This window comes from Hemiscyllium ocellatum, chromosome 45 (assembly GCF_020745735.1).
Source record: "Hemiscyllium ocellatum isolate sHemOce1 chromosome 45, sHemOce1.pat.X.cur, whole genome shotgun sequence".
Classification (NCBI taxonomy): domain Eukaryota; kingdom Metazoa; phylum Chordata; class Chondrichthyes; order Orectolobiformes; family Hemiscylliidae; genus Hemiscyllium; species Hemiscyllium ocellatum.
The window spans coordinates 23276891-23295034 of NC_083445.1; the positions used below are offsets into that span (position 1 = coordinate 23276891).

An 18144-nucleotide genomic window follows, 5' to 3' on the forward strand; every position below is an offset into this window, starting at 1 on the left:
TGCGCGCCTTGTCCACTGTCACTGTGCAAATCTTGTCCATTGTCAGTTCATGAACCTTGTCCATTGTCACTGTGCGAACCTTGTCCATTGCCACTGTGCAACACTTGTCCATTGTCACTGTGCAAGCCTTGGCCATTGTCACTGTGTGAATCTGTTCTATTGTCACTGTCTGCACCTTGTCTGTTGTCACTGTGCAAGCCTTCTCCGTTGTCATTGTGCAAACCTTGTCTGTTCTCACTTTGTGAACCTTGTCCATTGTCACTGTTCAAACCTTGTTCATTGTCACTGTGCGAACATTGTCCATTGTCAAAGTGTATACCTTGTCCTTTGACAGTGTGCGAATGTTTTCCATTTTAACTGTGCGAGCCTTGTCCATTATCACTGTTTGAAACATGTTCTTTATCGCTGAACGTGCCTTGACCATTGTCACTGTGCAAGCCCTGTCCATTGTCACTGTTTGAAACATGTTCATTGTCACTGTGCGAACGTGCTCCATTGTCACTGCGAACCTTGTCTGTTGTCACTTTGTGAACATTGTCCATTTTCACTTTGCGAACCTTGTCCATAATCACTGTGTGGAACTTGTTCATTGTCACTGTGGGAGCTGTGTCCATTGTCGCTGTGCAAACCGGTCCATGATCACTGTGTAAACCCTGTCTGTTTTCACTGTGTGAACCTGGTTCGTAGTCACTGTCTGAATCTTGTCCTTTGTCACTGTGCAAACCTTGCCCATTGTCACTGTGTGAACCTTGTCTATTGTTACTGTGCGAGCCTTGTCCATTGTCACTGTTCGAACCTTGTCCATTATCATAATGCGAACCTTGCACATTGCCGTTGTGTGTCCTTGTCTATTGTCACTGTGCGAACCATGTCCATTGTCACTGTGTGAACCTTGTCTATTGTCACTGTGCGAGCCTTGTCCATTGTCACTGTTCGAACCTTGTCCATTATCATCATGCGAACCTTGCACATTGCCCCTGTGTGTCCTTGTCCGTTGCCACTGTGCGAACCATGTCCATTGTCACTGTGTGAACCTTGTCTATTGTCACTGTGCGAACCTTGTCTATTGTCACTGTGTGAACCTTGTCTATTGTCACTGTGCGAGCCTTGTCCATTGTCACTGTTCGAACCTTGTCCATTATCATAATGCGAACCTTGCACATTGCCGTTGTGTGTCCTTGTTCGTTGCCACTGTGCGAACCATGTCCATTGTCACTGTGTGAACCTTGTCTATTGTCACTGTGCGAACCATGTCCATTGTCACTGTGTGAACCTTGTCTATTGTCACTGTGCGAGCCTTGTCCATTGTCACTGTTCGAACCTTGTCCATTATCATCATGCGAACCTTGCACATTGCCCCTGTGTGTCCTTGTCCATTGCCACTTTGCGAACCTTGTCCGTTGTCACTGTGAGAACCATTTCCATTGTCACTGTGCGAATCTTGCCCATTGTCACTGTGTGAACCTTTTCCATTGTCACTGTGCGAGCATTGTCTGTTGTCTCTGTGCATAACTTTTCCATTGTCACTGTGCGAGCTATGTCCGTTGTCACGGTGCGAACCTTGTCCATTATCACTGTGTGAACCTTGTCCATTATCACTGTGTGAACCTTGTCCATTGTCCCTGTGCAAACTTTGTTCATTCTCACTGTGCGAACTTTGTCCATTGTCAGTGTGCAAGCCTTGTTCATTCACACTGTGCGAACGAGGTCCATTTTCCTTGTGCGAGCTTTGTCCGTTGTCACTGTGCGAACCTTGTCCATTGTCACTTTGTGAACCTGCCGTTGTCACTGTGCATATCTGGTCCATCGTCACTGTCTGAACCTTCTCCATTGTCACTGTGCGAGCCTTGACTGTTGTCACTGTGCGAATCTTGTCCATTGTCACTGTGCAAACATGTTACATTTTCAGTGTGCGTGTCATGTCCGCTGTCACTGTGCAAGCCTTGGCCGTTGTCACTGTGCAAATCTGGTCCATTGTCACTGCGAATCTGGTCCGTTGTCACTGTCTGCACCTTGTCTGTTGTCACTGTGCAAACCTTCTCTGTTGTCACTGTTCGAACCTTGTCTGTTCTCACTTTGTGAACCTTGTCCATTGTCACTGCGTGAACCTGTCCGTTGTCACTGTGTGGACCTTGTTCATTGTCCGTGTGTGAACCTTGTCCATTGCCACTTTGCGAACCTTGTCCGTTGTCACTGTGTGAACCTTTTCCATTATCACTGTGCGAGCCTTGACTGTTGTCACTGTGCGAATCTTGTCCATTGTCACTGGGCGAACATTTTCCATTTTCAGTGAGCGTGCCTTGTCCGTCGTCACTGTGCAAATCTTGTCCCTTGTCAGTTTATGAATCTTCTCCATTGTCACTGTGCGAACCTTGTCCATTGCCACTGTGCAAATCTTGTCCCTTGTCAGTTTATGAATCTTCTCCATTGTCACTGTGCGAACCTTGTCCACTATCACTGTTTGAAACTTGTTCATTATCACTGAACATGCCTTGTCCATTGTCACTGTGCAAGCTCTGTCCATTGTCTCTGTGCGAACCCTGTCCATTGTCACTGTGTGAACATTTTCCATTGTCACATTGCGAACCTTGTCCATATTCTCTGTGTGAACCTTGTTCATTGTCACTGTGGGAGCTGTGTCCATTGTCGCTGTGCAAACCGGTCCAGGATCACTGTGCAAACCTTGTCTGTTTTCACTGTGTGAACCTTGTTTGTAGTCACTGTGTGAATCTTGTCCTTTGTTGCTGTGCAAGCCTTGCCCATTGTCACTGTGTGAATCTTGTCCTTTGTCACTGTGCAAACCTTGTCCATTGTCACTGTGCGAACTTTGTCCATTGTCACTGTGCGGGCCTTGTCCGTTCTCACTGTTCAAACCTTGTCCATTATCACCATGCGAACCTTGCACATTGCCCCTGTGTGACGTTGTCTGTTGTCACTGTACGAACCGTTTCCATTGTCACTATGTGAGCCTTGTCCGTTGTCACTGTGCGAGTCTAGCCCATTGTCACTGTGTGAGCCTGTCTGATGTCTCTGTGCGAACCTTTTCCATTGTCACTGTGCAAGTTATGTCCGTCATCACAGTACGAACCTTGTCCATTGTCACCGTGTGAACCTTGTCCATTGTCGCTGTGCAAACCTTGTTCGTTCTCACTGTGCAAACCTTGTCCATTGTCAGTGTGCAAGCCTTGTTCATTCACACTGTGCGAACGAGGTCCATTTTCCATGTGCGAGCCTTGTCCGTTGTCACTGTGCGAACCTTGTCCATTGTCACTTTATGAGCCTTGTCCGTTGTCACTGTGCAGATCTGGTCCATTGTCACTGTCTGAACCTTCTCCGTTGTTACTGTGCGAACCTTGTGTGTTCTCACTTTGTGAACCTTGTCCTTTGTCACTGTGTGAACCTGTCCATTGTCATTTTGTGAACCTGTCCGTTGTCACTCTGCGGACTTTGTTCATTGTCTGTGTATGAAACTTGTCCATTGCCACTTTGCGAACGTTTTCAGTTGTCACTGTGTGAACCTTGTCCGTTGTCACTGTGCGAACCTTTTCCATTATCACTGTGCGAGCCTTGACTGTTGTCACTGTGTGAATCTTGTCCATTGTCTCTGTGCAAACATTTTACATTTTCAGTGTGCGTGCGTTGTCCGCTGTCACTGTGCAAATCTTGTCCTTTGTCAGTGTGCGAATGTTTTCCATTTTGACTGTGCGAGCCTTGTCCAGTATCACTGTTTGAAACTTGTCCATTGTCACTGAACGAGCCTTGTCCACTGTCACTGTGCAAACCCTGTCCATTGTCACTGTGGAAACATTGCCCATTGTCACTTTGCGAACCTTGTCCATATTCACTGTGTGAACCTTGTTCATTGTCGCTGTGCAAACCAGTCCATGATCACTGTGCAAACCATGTCTGTTTTCACTGTGTGAACCCTGCCCATTGTCACTGTGTGAATCTTGTCCCTTGTTGCTGTGCAAACCTTGCCCATTTTCACTGTTTGAACCTTGTCCATTGTCACTGTGCAAACGTTGTCCATTGTCACTGGGCGAACCTTGCTCGTTGTCAGTGTGCGAACCTTGTCCATTGCCGCTTCGCGAACCTTGTCCGTTTTAACTGTGTGAACTTTGTCCGCTGTCACTGTGCGAACCTTTCCCATTATCACTGTGCGATCCTTTACTGTTGTCACTGTGCGAATCTTGTCCATTGTCACTGTGCAAACATGTTACATTTTCAGTGTGCGTGCCTTGTCCATTGTCACTGTGCAAATCTTGTCCATTGTCAGTTCACAAACCTTGTCCATTGCCACTGTGCAACCCTTGTCCATTGTCACTGCAACCCTTGTCCATTGTCACTGTGCGAGCCTTGGCCATTGTCACTGTGTGAATCTGTTCCATTGTCACTGTCTGCACCTTGTCTGTTGTCACTGTGCAAGCCTTCACCGTTGTCACTGTGCAAACCTTGTCTGTTCTCACTTTGTGAACCTTGTCCATTGTCACTGTGCGAACCTTGTTCATTGTCACTGTGCGAACATTGTCCATTGTCAAAGTGTGTACCTTGTCCTTTGACAGTGTGCGAATGTTTTCCATTTTGACTGTGCGAGCCTTGTCCATTATCACTGTTTGAAACATGTTCATTATCACTGAACGTGCCTTGACCATTGTCACTGAGTGTGCCTTGTCCATTGTCACTGTTTGAAACATGTTCATTGTCACTGTGCGAACGTGCTCCATTGTCACTGCGAACCTTGTCTGTTGTCACTTTGTGAACATTGTCCATTTTCACTTTGCGAACCTTGTCCATAATCACTGTGTGGAACTTGTTCATTGTCACTGTGGGAGCTGTGTCCATTGTCACTGTGCAAACCCTGTCTGTTTTCACTGTGTGAACCTTGTTCGTAGTCACTGTCTGAATCTTGTCCTTTGTCACTGTGCAAACCTTGCCCATTGTCACTGTGTGAACCTTGTCTATTGTCAGTGTGCGAGCCTTGTCCATTGTCACTGTCCGAAGCTTGTCCACTGTCACTGTGCAAAACTTGTTCTTGTCTCTGTGCGAACCTTGTCCAATGTCACTGTATGAGTCTGGTCCATTGTCACTGTGCGATCCTTATTCATTATCACCTTGCGAACCTTGATCATTGTCACCGAACATGCCTTGTTCATTGTAACTTGACGACCTTGTCCATTGTTCCTGTGTGAATCTTGTCCATTGTCACTGTGCGAAACTTGTCCATTATCACTTTGCGAATCTTGTCCATCGACACTGTGCGATCGTTATTCATTATCACTGTGTGAATGTTTTTCATTGTCACTGAACATGCCTTGTTCATTCTCACTGTGCAAGGCCTTTCCATTAATATTGTGCAAACCTTGTCCGAAGTCACTTTTCGAGCCTTGCCAGTTTTCACTGTGCGAAGCTTGTCCGTTGTCACTGAGCGAGCCTTATTCATTGTCACTTTGCAAAACTTCCCCTTGTCACTGTGCAAGCCATTTCCATTATCACTGTGCGAACCCTGTCCATTGTCACTGTGCGAATGAGGTCCATTGTCACTGTCCGAACATTGTCCATTGCCAGTGTGTGAGCCTAGTCCGTTGTCACTGTGCGAATGTGGTCCATTTTCACTGTCTGAAACTTGTCTGTTCTCACTGTGCGAACCTTGTTCGTTTTCACTGTGCAAATCTTGTCCATTGTCACTGTGTGAGCCTTTTTCATTGTCACTTTGCGAACCTTGACCATTGTCACTGTACGAACGTTGTCCATTTCCACCGTGCAAACCTTGTCCATTGTCACTGTGCGAATCTGGTCCATTGCCACTGTCTGAACCTTGTCTGTTGTCACTGTGCAAGCCTTCTCCGTTGTCACTGTGCGAACCTTGTCTGTTCTCACTTTGTGAACCTTGTCCATTGTCACTGTTCGAACCCTGTTCATTGTCACTGTGCGATTCTTGCCCATTGTCACTGTGCGATTCTTGCCCATTGTCACTGTGCAAACATTATCCATTGTCACTGTACGAACCTTGTCCATTATCACTGTATGAACCTTGTCCGTTGACAATGCCTGAACCTTGTCCATTGTCACTGTGCGATCCTTATTCATTATCACCTTGCGAACCTTGGTCATTGTCACCGAACATGCCTTGTTCATTGTAACTTGACGACCTTGTCCATTGTTCCTGTGTGAATCTTGTCCATTGTCACTGTGCGAAACTTGTCCATTATCACTTTGCGAATCTTGTCCATCGACACTGTGCGATCGTTATTCATTATCACTGTGTGAATGTTTTTCATTGTCACTGAACATGCCTTGTTCATTCTCACTGTGCAAGGCCTTTCCATTAATATTGTGCGAACCTTGTCCGAAGTCACTTTTCGAGCCTTGCCAGTTTTCACTGTGCGAAGCTTGTCCGTTGTCACTGAGCGAGCCTTATTCATTGTCACTTTGCAAAACTTCCCCTTGTCACTGTGCAAGCCATTTCCATTATCACTGTGCGAACCCTGTCCATTGTCACTGTGCGAATGAGGTCCATTGTCACTGTCCGAACATTGTCCATTGCCAGTGTGTGAGCCTAGTCCGTTGTCACTGTGCGAATGTGGTCCATTTTCACTGTCTGAACCTTGTCTGTTCTCACTGTGCGAACCTTGTTCGTTTTCACTGTGCAAATCTTGTCCATTGTCACTGTGTGAGCCTTTTTCATTGTCACTTTGCGAACCTTGACCATTGTCACTGTACGAACGTTGTCCATTTCCACCGTGCAAACCTTGTCCATTGTCACTGTGCGAATCTGGTCCATTGCCACTGTCTGAACCTTGTCTGTTGTCACTGTGCAAGCCTTCTCCGTTGTCACTGTGCGAACCTTGTATGTTCTCATTTTGTGAACCTTGTCCATTGTCACTGTTCGAACCCTGTTCATTGTCACTGTGCGATTCTTGCCCATTGTCACTGTGCAAGACTTATCCATTGTCACTGTGCAAACGTTATCCATTGTCACTGTACGAACCTTGTCCATTATCACTGTATGAACCTTGTCCGTTGACAATGCCTGAACCTTGTCCATTGTCACTGTGCAAAACTTGTTCATTGTCTTTGTGCGAACCTTGTTCGATGTCACTATACGAGTCTGGTCCATTGTCCCTTTGAGATCCTTATTCATTATCACCTTGCGAACCTTGGTCATTGTTACTGAACATGCCTTGTTCATTGTCACTGTACGAACCTTGTCCATTATCACTGTAAGAACCTTGTCCATGGTCACCATGAGTAACTTGTTCATTGTCACTGTGCGAGCCTTGTCCATTGTCACTGTCCGAAACTTGTCCACTGTCACTGTGCAAAACTTGTTCATTGTCTCTGTGCGAACCTTGTCCGATGTCACTGTACGAGTCTGGTCCATTGTCACTGTGCGATCCTTATTCATTATCACCTTGCGAACCTTGGTCATTGTCACTGAACATACCTTGTTCATTGTAACTTGACGACCTTGTCCATTGTTCCTGTGTGAATCTTGTCCATTGTCACTGTGCGAAACTTGTCCATTATCACTTTGCGAATCTTGTCCATCGACACTGTGCGATCGTTATTCATTATCACTGTGTGAATGTTTTTCATTGTCACTGAACATGCCTTGTTCATTCTCACTGTGCAAGGCCTTTCCATTAATATTGTGCAAACCTTGTCCGAAGTCACTTTTCGGGCCTTGTCCGTTTTCACTGTGCGAACCTTGTCCAATATCACCTTGCAAACCTTGTTCATTGTCACTGTGCGAGCCTTGTTCATTGTCACTGTGCGAGCCTTGTTCACTGTTACTGGGTGAGCCTTATCCATTGTCACTGTGCGAGCCTTGTCCACTGTCACTTTGCAAATCTTTGTCCAATGTCACTATGCGAGCCTTATTCATTATCACTGTGTAAATCTTGTTCATTGTCACTGAACATGCCTTGTTCATTCCCACTGTGCGAGGCCTGTCCATTAACATTGTGCAAACCTTGTCCGAAGTCACTTTTCGAGCCTTGCCAGTTTTCACTGTGCGAAGCTTGTCCGTTGTCACTGAGCGAGCCTTATTCATTGTCACTTTGCAAAACTTCCCTTGTCACTGTGCAAGCCATTTCCATTATCACTGTGCGAACCCTGTCCATTGTCACTGTGCGAATGAGGTCCATTGTCACTGTCCGAACATTGTCCATTGCCACTGTGCGAGCCTAGTCCATTGTCACTGTGCGAATGTGGTCCATTTTCACTGTCTGAACCTTGTCTGTTCTCACTGTGCGAACCTTATTCGTTTTCACTGTGCAAATCTTGTCCATTGTCACTGTGCGAGCCTTGTCCATTGTCACTGTCTGAAACCTGTCCACTGTCACTGTGCAAAACTTGTTCATTTACTCTGTGCGAACCTTGTCCGATGTCACTGTATGAGTCTGGTCCATTGTCACTGTGCGATCCTTATTCATTATCACCTTGCGAACCTTGGTCATTGTCACTGAACATGCCTTGTTCATTGTAACTTGATGACCTTGTCCATTGTTCCTGTGTGAATCTTGTCCATTGTCACTGTGCGAAACTTGTCCATTATCACTTTGCGAATCTTGTCCGTCGACACTGTGTGAATGTTTTTCATTGTCACTGAACATGCCTTGTTCATTCTCACTGTGCAAGGCCTTTCCATTAATATTGTGCAAACCTTGTCCGAAGTCACTTTTCGGGCCTTGTCCGTTTTCACTGTGCGAACCTTGTCCAATATCACCTTGCAAACCTTGCTCATTGTCACTGTGCAAGCCTTGTTCACTGTCACTGTGCGAGCCTTGTTCACTGTTACTGGGTGAGCCTTATCCATTGTCACTGTGTGAGCCTTGTCCACTGTCACTTTGCAAATCTTTGTCCAATGTCACTATGCGAGCCTTATTCATTATCACTGTGTAAATCTTGTTCATTGTCACTGAACATGCCTTGTTCATTCCCACTGTGCGAGGCCTGTCCATTAACATTGTGCAAACCTTGTCCGAAGTCACTTTTCGAGCCTTGCCAGTTTTCACTGTGCGAAGCTTGTCCGTTGTCACTGAGCGAGCCTTATTCATTGTCACTTTGCAAAACTTCCCCTTGTCACTGTGCAAGCCATTTCCATTATCACTGTGCGAACCCTGTCCATTGTCACTGTGCGAATGAGGTCCATTGTCACTATCCGAACATTGTCCATTGCCACTGTGCGAGCCTAGTCCGTTGTCACTGTGCGAATGTGGTCCATTTTCACTGTCTGAACCTTGTCTGTTCTCACTGTGCGAACCTTGTTCGTTTTCACTGTGCAAATTTTGTCCATTGTCACTGTGCGAGCCTTGTCCATTGTCACTGTCTGAAACCTGTCCACTGTCACTGTGCAAAACTTGTTCATTTACTCTGTGCGAACCTTGTCCGATGTCACTGTATGAGTCTGGTCCATTGTCACTGTGCGATCCTTATTCATTATCACCTTGCGAACCTTGGTCATTGTCACTGAACATGCCTTGTTCATTGTAACTTGATGACCTTGTCCATTGTTCCTGTGTGAATCTTGTCCATTGTCACTGTGCGAAACTTGTCCATTATCACTTTGCGAATCTTGTCCGTCGACACTGTGTGAATGTTTTTCATTGTCACTGAACATGCCTTGTTCATTCTCACTGTGCAAGGCCTTTCCATTAATATTGTGCAAACCTTGTCCGAAGTCACTTTTCGGGCCTTGTCCGTTTTCACTGTGCGAACCTTGTCCAATATCACCTTGCAAACCTTGCTCATTGTCACTGTGCAAGCCTTGTTCACTGTCACTGTGCGAGCCTTGTTCACTGTTACTGGGTGAGTCTTATCCATTGTCACTGTGCGAGCCTTGTCCACTGTCACTTTGCAAATCTTTGTCCAATGTCACTATGCGAGCCTTATTCATTATCACTGTGTAAATCTTGTTCATTGTCACTGAACATGCCTTGTTCATTCCCACTGTGCGAGGCCTGTCCATTAACATTGTGCAAACCTTGTCCGAAGTCACTTTTCGAGCCTTGCCAGTTTTCACTGTGCGAAGCTTGTCCGTTGTCACTGAGCGAGCCTTATTCATTGTCACTTTGCAAAACTTCCCCTTGTCACTGTGCAAGCCATTTCCATTATCACTGTGCGAACCCTGTCCATTGTCACTGTGCGAATGAGGTCCATTGTCACTGGCCGAACATTGTCCATTGCCACTGTGCGAGCCTAGTCCGTTGTCACTGTGGGAATGTGGTCCATTTTCAGTGTCCGAACCTTGTCTGTTCTCACTGTGCGAACCTTGTTCGTTTTCACTGTGCAAATCTTGTCCATTGTCACTGTGCGAGCCTTTTTCATTGTCACTTTGCGAACCTTGACCATTGTCACTGTACGAACGTTGTCCATTTCCACCGTGCAAACCTTGTCCATTGTCACTGTGCGAATCTGGTCCATTGCCACTGTCTGAACCTTGTCTGTTGTCACTGTGCGAGCCTTCTCCGTTGACACTGTGCGAACCTTGTCTGTTCTCACTTTGTGAACCTTGTCCATTGTCACTGTTCGAACCCTGTTCATTGTCACTGTGCGATTCTTGCTCATTGTCACTGTGCGATTCTTGCCCATTGTCACTGTGCAAACGTTATCCATTGTCACTGTACGAACCTTGTCCATTATCACTGTATGAACCTTGTCCGTTGACAATGCCTGAACCTTGTCCATTGTCACTGTGCAAAACTTGTTCATTGTCTTTGTGCGAACCTTGTTCGATGTCACTGTACGAGTCTGGTCCATTGTCCCTGTGAGATCCTTATTCATTATCACCGTGCGAACCTTGGTCATTGTTACTGAACATGCCTTGTTCATTGTCACTGTATGAACCTTGTCCATTATCACTGTAAGAACCTTGTCCATGGTCACCATGAGTAACTTGTTCATTGTCACTGTGCAAGCCTTATCCATTGTCACTGTATGAACCTTGTCCATTATCACTGTATGAACCTTGTCCGTTGACAATGCCTGAACCTTGTCCATTGTCACTGTGCAAAACCTGTTCATTGTCACTGTACGAGTCTGGTCCATTGTCACTGTGCGATCCTTATTCATTATCACCTTGCGAACCTTGGTCATTGTCACTGAACATGCCTTGTTCATTGTAACTTGACGACCTTGTCCATTGTTCCTGTGTGAATCTTGTCCATTGTCACTGTGTGAAACTTGTCCATTATCACTTTGCGAATCTTGTCCATCGACACTGTGCGATCGTTATTCATTATCACTGTGTGAATGTTTTTCATTGTCACTGAACATGCCTTGTTCATTCTCACTGTGCAAGGCCTTTCCATTAATATTGTGCAAACCTTGTCCGAAGTCACTTTTCGGGCCTTGTCCGTTTTCACTGTGCGAACCTTGTCCAATATCACCTTGCAAACCTTGTCCATTGTCACTGTGCAAGCCTAGTCCGTTGTCACTGTGTGAATGTGGTCCATTTTCACTGTCTGAACCTTGTCTGTTCTCACTGTGCGAACCTTGTTCGTTTTCACTGTGTAAATCTTGTCCATTGTCACTGTGTGAGCCTTTTTCATTGTCACTTTGCGAACCTTGCCCATTGTCACTGTGCAAACCTTGTCCATTGTCACTGTGCGAATCTGGTCCATTGCCACTGTCTGAACTTTGTCTGTTGTCACTGTGCAAGCCTTCTCCGTTGTCACTGTGCAAACCTTGTCTGTTCTCACTTTGTGAACCTTGTCCATTGTCACTGTTCGAACCCTGTTCATTGTCACTGTGCGATTCTTGCCCATTGTCACTGTGCAAGCCTTATCCATTGTCACTGTGCAAACGTGATCCATTGTCACTGTAGGAACCTTGTCCATTATCACTGTATGAACCTTGTCCGTTGACAATGCCTGAATCTTGTCCATTGTCACTGTGCAAAACTTGTTCATTGTCTCTGTGCGAACCTTGTCCGATGTCACTGTACGAGTCTGGTCCATTGTCACTGTGCGATCCTTATTCATTATCACCTTGCGAACCTTGGTCATTGTCACTGAACATGCCTTGTTCATTGTCACTGTACGAACCTTGTCCATTATCACTGTAAGAACCTTGTCCATGGTCACCTGTTCATTGTCACTGTGCGAGCCTTGTCCATTGTCACTTTCCGAAACTTGTCCACTGTCACTGTGCAAAACTTGTTCATTGTCTCTGTGCGAACCTTGTCCGATGTCACTGTACGAGTCTGGTCCATTGTCACTGTGCGATCCTTATTCATTATCACCTTGCGAACCTTGGTCATTGTCACTGAACATGCCTTGTTCATTGTCACTGTACGAACCTTGTCCATTATCACTGTAAGAACCTTGTCCATGGTCACCTGTTCATTGTCACTGTGCGAGCCTTGTCCATTGTCACTTTCCGAAACTTGTCCACTGTCACTGTGCAAAACTTGTTCATTGTCTCTGTGCGAACCTTGTCCGATGTCACTGTACGAGTCTGGTCCATTGTCACTGTGCGATCCTTATTCATTATCACCTTGCGAACCTTGGTCATTGTCACCGAACATGCCTTGTTCATTGTAACTTGACGACCTTGTCCATTGTTCCTGTGTGAATCTTGTCCATTGTCACTGTGCGAAACTTGTCCGTTATCACTTTGCGAATCTTGTCCATCGACACTGTGCGATCGTTATTCATTATCACTGTGTGAATGTTTTTCATTGTCACTGAACATGCCTTGTTCATTCTCACTGTGCAAGGCCTTTCCATTAATATTGTGCAAACCTTGTCCGAAGTCACTTTTCGGGCCTTGTCCGTTTTCACTGTGCGAACCTTGTCCAATATCACCTTGCAAACCTTGTTCATTGTCACTGTGCGAGCCTTGTTCACTGTCACTGGGTGAGCCTTATCCATTGTCACTGTGCGAGCCTTGTCCACTGTCACTTTGCAAATCTTTGTCCAATGTCACTATGCGAGCCTTATTCATTATCACTGTGTAAATCTTGTTCATTGTCACTGAACATGCCTTGTTCATTCCCACTGTGCGAGGCCTGTCCGTTAACATTGTGCAAACCTTGTCCGAAGTCACTTTTCGAGCCTTATTGTCACTTTGCAAAACTTCCCCTTGTCACTGTGCAAGCCATTTCCATTGTCCCTGTGCGAACCTTGTCCACTGTCAGTGCAGGAACCCTGTCCAGTATCACTGTGCGAAACTTGTCCATTGTCACTTTGCAATTCTTTCCCATCGTCACTGGGCGATACTTATTCATTATCACTGTGTGAATTTTGTTCATTGTCAGTGAACAAGCCTTGATCATTCTCACTTTGCGAGGCCTGTCCATTAACATTGTGCAAACCTTGTCCATTGTCATTTTGCAACTCTTGTCCATCGTCATTTTGCAACTCTTGTCCATCGTAACTGTGCGAGCCTTGTTCATTGTCACTGAACATGCCTTGATCAGTCTCACTGTGCGAGGCCTGTCCATTAACCTTATGCAAACCTTGTCCGAAGTCACTTTCCGAGCCTTGTCCGTTGTCACTGTGCGAACCTTGTCGAATATCACCGTGCAAACCTTGTTCATTGTCACTGTGCGAGCCTTGTCCGTTGCCACTGTGGTGTGGTGCTGAAAAAGCACAAGAGGTCAAGGCAGCATCTGAGGAGCAGGAAAATCGACGTTTCGGGCAAAAGTGGACAGACTTGTTTGAAACCAAAAAGCTTTTTGTAGAATGGATGGAATGCTAAGTATTCCAGTGAAATGAGAAAAGATACAACTGATGCTTGCTGTGACTCTAGATACAGTGAAACAGATTTAAAAAGTTTTGACTTTGCTGTTCTTTTTCACAGGCTAATGGCAGCTGGCAGGATGCTACTACCCCATCTTCTGTGACTTCACCCACTGGAGGACCAGGCAGTGTCAACTCAGACACCTCCAACTGATGAGCTGCCAGCAATCACCTACTACCCCACTGGCTTTCATTTCACTCAATCCATAGAATGCGAAGGACTTGATTTTCAACCTTATTTCATTGAAAGGGTCATTGGGATTCTTTCTTGGGTAGAAGCTCCCTGCCACCTATATGTAAATATAGTAGGACAAGAAAAGGTATTTATACATTTTTCACACAACAGAGTGCAGCCAATTACCTCACTGTAAAACCCTTTAAAACCAATAGAGGAATGCTTCCTGTTTAGGTTACAGTGCTTACACACTACCTCGCAGCAATATACTCTAGATTTACACTCATACTTTAACCATATGTTTGTCAATTTTATCCCAGTCATTCAACCTCTACCAGTGTTGCAATGTACAAGTTTTAATTAAGCTTCATGGTCAGCTGTATTAGGAAAACAGTTCACTAAGATTGATGCATGAAAATGAAACCCAAGGTATTACTGCTTTTAAAGTTCCTGCTCTGAAGTGAACAGGCATTTAGCTGTGTTTTATGTAAGTTGAAATGACTGCAGAAACAGACATTGAGCCCTACACTGACCATGTGATTGTGTTAGGGTATGCAGGTCTACTTAACTAATGCAGACTGACTTTTCTTTTGCTAACGACATGTTAGTCTTTAGTGTCCGACTAGAAGTTAGTATTGGTTTTCAGAAAAGTACAGAGCAGCTCTGAATTTTGCTCGGAATCAAACTAAATATTTCTCAGGGCTGACTTTCTACCACTTCCTCTTCAAACCTGTCAGCAGTGGATGAAATAGGCACCATTGCATTAAAAACAGGTATTTCAGGAATATAAACAGAATGCTTGGCAAAACGGAGCACTGTGTTTAAAAAGAAAATCATTGTGCAAAGGATGGACCTCAGTCACCCTGTGGAAAACATCTGTTGATGACTGGGCTGACTCAGACCTGGTCTATGCTTGCCTGTATAATTTTGACGTTGGGGCAGTGAGGTAGCACTGTGCCTGGTGATAGCTGATACTATTCTGCACTGTTCAGCACAGTGTGAATGTTAACAATGGCCAAAGCCCTTTATTAACTTTTTCTTAAAACTGAAATTCAATATGTAAAGAAAAATAGGAATAATGGATAATAGATTTTTGTTGGTTATTGTGATCTTATGTACTCTGTAGTTCCAACCCTTAGTTACTCTTTTATCAGAAATCTGCTGTTTTGATGAGGCCAAATTAGTACAGCCTTTTGTGTAAACTTCTGTGTTTCAAAATTGCAAAAGTTACTGGATTGTTTTAAATGCAGAAAAACATTATTGGACGACACTTGGAACCAGAATACAAAATGAAATAGTCCACATACAGTAAATAGAATTAACAGTGGCAGAAGACATTAAATTATCCAGTAGGGATGAGGAAGTCTTCCAGTCTGGTAACTAGAAAATAAATTCAGTTTGAAATGCTGGGAAAGTTTACTTTAATTAAGTGATGTCGGACAGCAGGAATGGTCTGTGCTCAGGACTGGCACTTTCCAATGTTTGTACTTGGGATTTTATAAATCATTCAGCATAGACTGTCAAAAATAACCTATGTCTAAAAGATTGGAGTTGAGACATTCCTGAAAATAGTCCTTTTTGTAGTTGCCTTCTGTGTGCAATTAATGTCTATCCAAATCTACACTGCCTGTACCAAAAATCTCCATAACACACAGACACTCACAAAAAGTACACATAGTTCAGCTTTACTAACTTTTTTAATCTTCTGTTTCTGGCGTTCTGTCTTGATGGTTGTGGTGTTTGAACTTTTGAAATTTGATGTAATTGTAAAAATTCTAAATCCCAAAGGTAATTTTTACTCTAGGAGTGTGCAGACTCTTACTGTAAATGTAAAGACACGACTGATTAAAGTTTCAATAGGACTCTGTCCCAGACAGATTCCTGAGCTGTTTTCTTAAAAAGGTGTGGGAGCTGGGCATTTCATTCAATACAGAACCCCTTCCTGCCCCCTAAATGTTATTTGTTTTGCTATGAATGTATGCAGTCCCACTGGAGCTTCAGGCTGCTGTTAATGTGCATTAGTCCAAGATGATCTGTGTGCAGTTTGGATTTGGGAGTTATAGAAAAGGTTTCTGAAGATCATCCTGTGGAAAATTTCTGAAACTACAGGGCAGCTTGCTCAGAAACAAATCTACAATTTTTGGAAAATGAACAAAAGAATGAATTAGTTGCTCCCTTAAAAATGTCCAACTTTAAGCAACAATAGTCTCTAGTTTTTTTTAATCTTTAATTGGTTTGTGTTATTATTGACAAGTAGAAAATTTGTATAAAAATTCAAGTGGAAACCTAATGTGTATGTCACTTTGGCCTGTTGCAGCGATTTCCCATCTCAGTACTGATCACTTTAGACCATGGTATAAGATGCTATTTTAACTTGTTGAACTCCCAGTAGATAGGACCAAAATTTCAAATAATATTTGAACTTACAGTCATTCTGAATCTGTTCTGCACAGCTACTGTGTTACAGCATTGTGATCAGTGGCCAACACTGTGGCATGATCTTTCCAAACTTTCTGTCGATATGGAAAGGGTCCTATGGTCCTGGTCATTTTGGTTCATTCTGGATGAGTGAAGCAGCATAAAGCTCCTTTAATCTGTAATCCATTCGCTTAAATCACCATTCAGTACAAGAGGTTTCTGTTTATTCAGATGGAACCAGAAGGACAAATATGTACACATTCTTTAAAGAAACCTATTTTAAATCATGAAATTTATCTTTGAATTTTTTTAAACAAAGCTATAAAAACAAATTTTGAGGTTCGTAACTTGAATTCCTTGGTTTAGGGAATAATTTATCTGGGGATATACACATTGTAAAAAACAGTGTGTTAATACAGGTACACAATCCTGTATCCAAAACGCTCAGGTCCAGCTGGTTTTCGGAATTTTTCGAATTTCAGAATAAGTGACAGTTTGACGGTGAAATTTTTAAAAAACCTAATCTTAAAAAAAATCAAACTCATTGTTGAGACAGAATAGAGGCCTGCCGGTGCTGGGCCATGTCCCCGCAGAGTGACACAATGAGTGACTATAGAGTTGGGTTAACTGTTTGCATGCCACATAGCCTTGTTAATGAGAAAAAAACCTCACGAGAAAACCGTCAGATTTCTGAGCTTTTCGGATTTCGGATAAATGGTTGTCTACCTGTACCATTATTACCAGTCGATCTAGTGCAAATTTCACTATCATGTAAGGTTACTAACTCCTGAATGATTCTCCTTCTTCATCCTGCACTTACAATTTGCATTTTTTGGGGGATGGGAATAAATACAGAGATGTTCTAAATAAACCAAATCTTAGTTACCGTTTATAAAACATTTAATTTGAAAATCAAATTTGCATTTCTTTCCCTCCAGGAATTTTTTTTTGAAGTTTTGTCCTACATGGAATCTTTTATTGAGGATCAGTGAGTCTGGTCACACTAAGGGACTTGTACAGCAGTAATTATATACTGTCAATTATAGATCAATGTTTACAACAATGTTACTAAGTCACATTAAAATCAGTGTGGGCAAGATGAGTCACTAATTATATTTGCAGTTAATAGATACCCCAAAATCAAGTTCCTCACACTTCAAAAGCTCTCTTAAGCAAAAAATTCAAAAGCAAAACTAGGTAATAGCTACTAACAGGAAATTAAGATGCATTGTTAAAAATAAAGACATCAGACTTTTTGAAATCTCAGCGAACCATTTATTTTCAACAATGATAGAATAACAGTTGCAAATAGGTGGGCTAATACATCTGTTTAAATAGAAGTCTACTGTATTAAACATTTAAAATGTATAAATTTGCTTTTAAATTTTTTAGGAAATAACTGTGAGCACGGTGGGTCATTTTCAGTTACTGGAAAGGGTTCATGCCATGGCAAAAACTAGATACCGTGTAAACAGCTTGATAACTTTGGAAAAAAAAGTTAAGAAAACAATGTATTGCGTTTTTATTTGTATTGGTTAACTCAAAACAGAATAAAACATTTGTTTTGCCACAAACTAGAACTGCTGTGGATTTCCGTTATAGATTTTTCTACACAGCAAAGTGATTATACCTTGCATTTCTTTAAGCACATTCTGGAACTTGCCAGCTCATGGGGTACAGTGGTGATGGCTTTAGGACTGGTCTCATGGTTCCAGGAAATAGAGGAAAGTCCAGTTGATGCTTGGGAATAGCTGAACAACAACAACAACACAGTTGTGCCCACCTGCCTTTGTCTGAATAAAACCC

The 18144-nt window shown here is 43.6% G+C and overlaps 1 protein-coding gene across 2 annotated transcripts in view; it reads left to right on the forward strand.

The window, feature by feature from the left end:
* Nucleotides 1-17918, forward strand: part of pbx4 (pre-B-cell leukemia transcription factor 4) — a 610007-nt gene extending 592089 nt beyond the window's left edge. For both annotated transcript variants that reach the window (XM_060855285.1, XM_060855286.1), the window contains one exon: nt 13807-17918. Coding sequence is in view for 1 of the 2 variants with exons in the window: in XM_060855286.1 (XP_060711269.1) it covers nt 13807-13899 (93 nt within the window). In the remaining variant the exon portion in view is untranslated. The remainder of the gene's footprint in view (nt 1-13806) is intronic.
* Nucleotides 17919-18144: the final 226 nt, after the last annotated feature.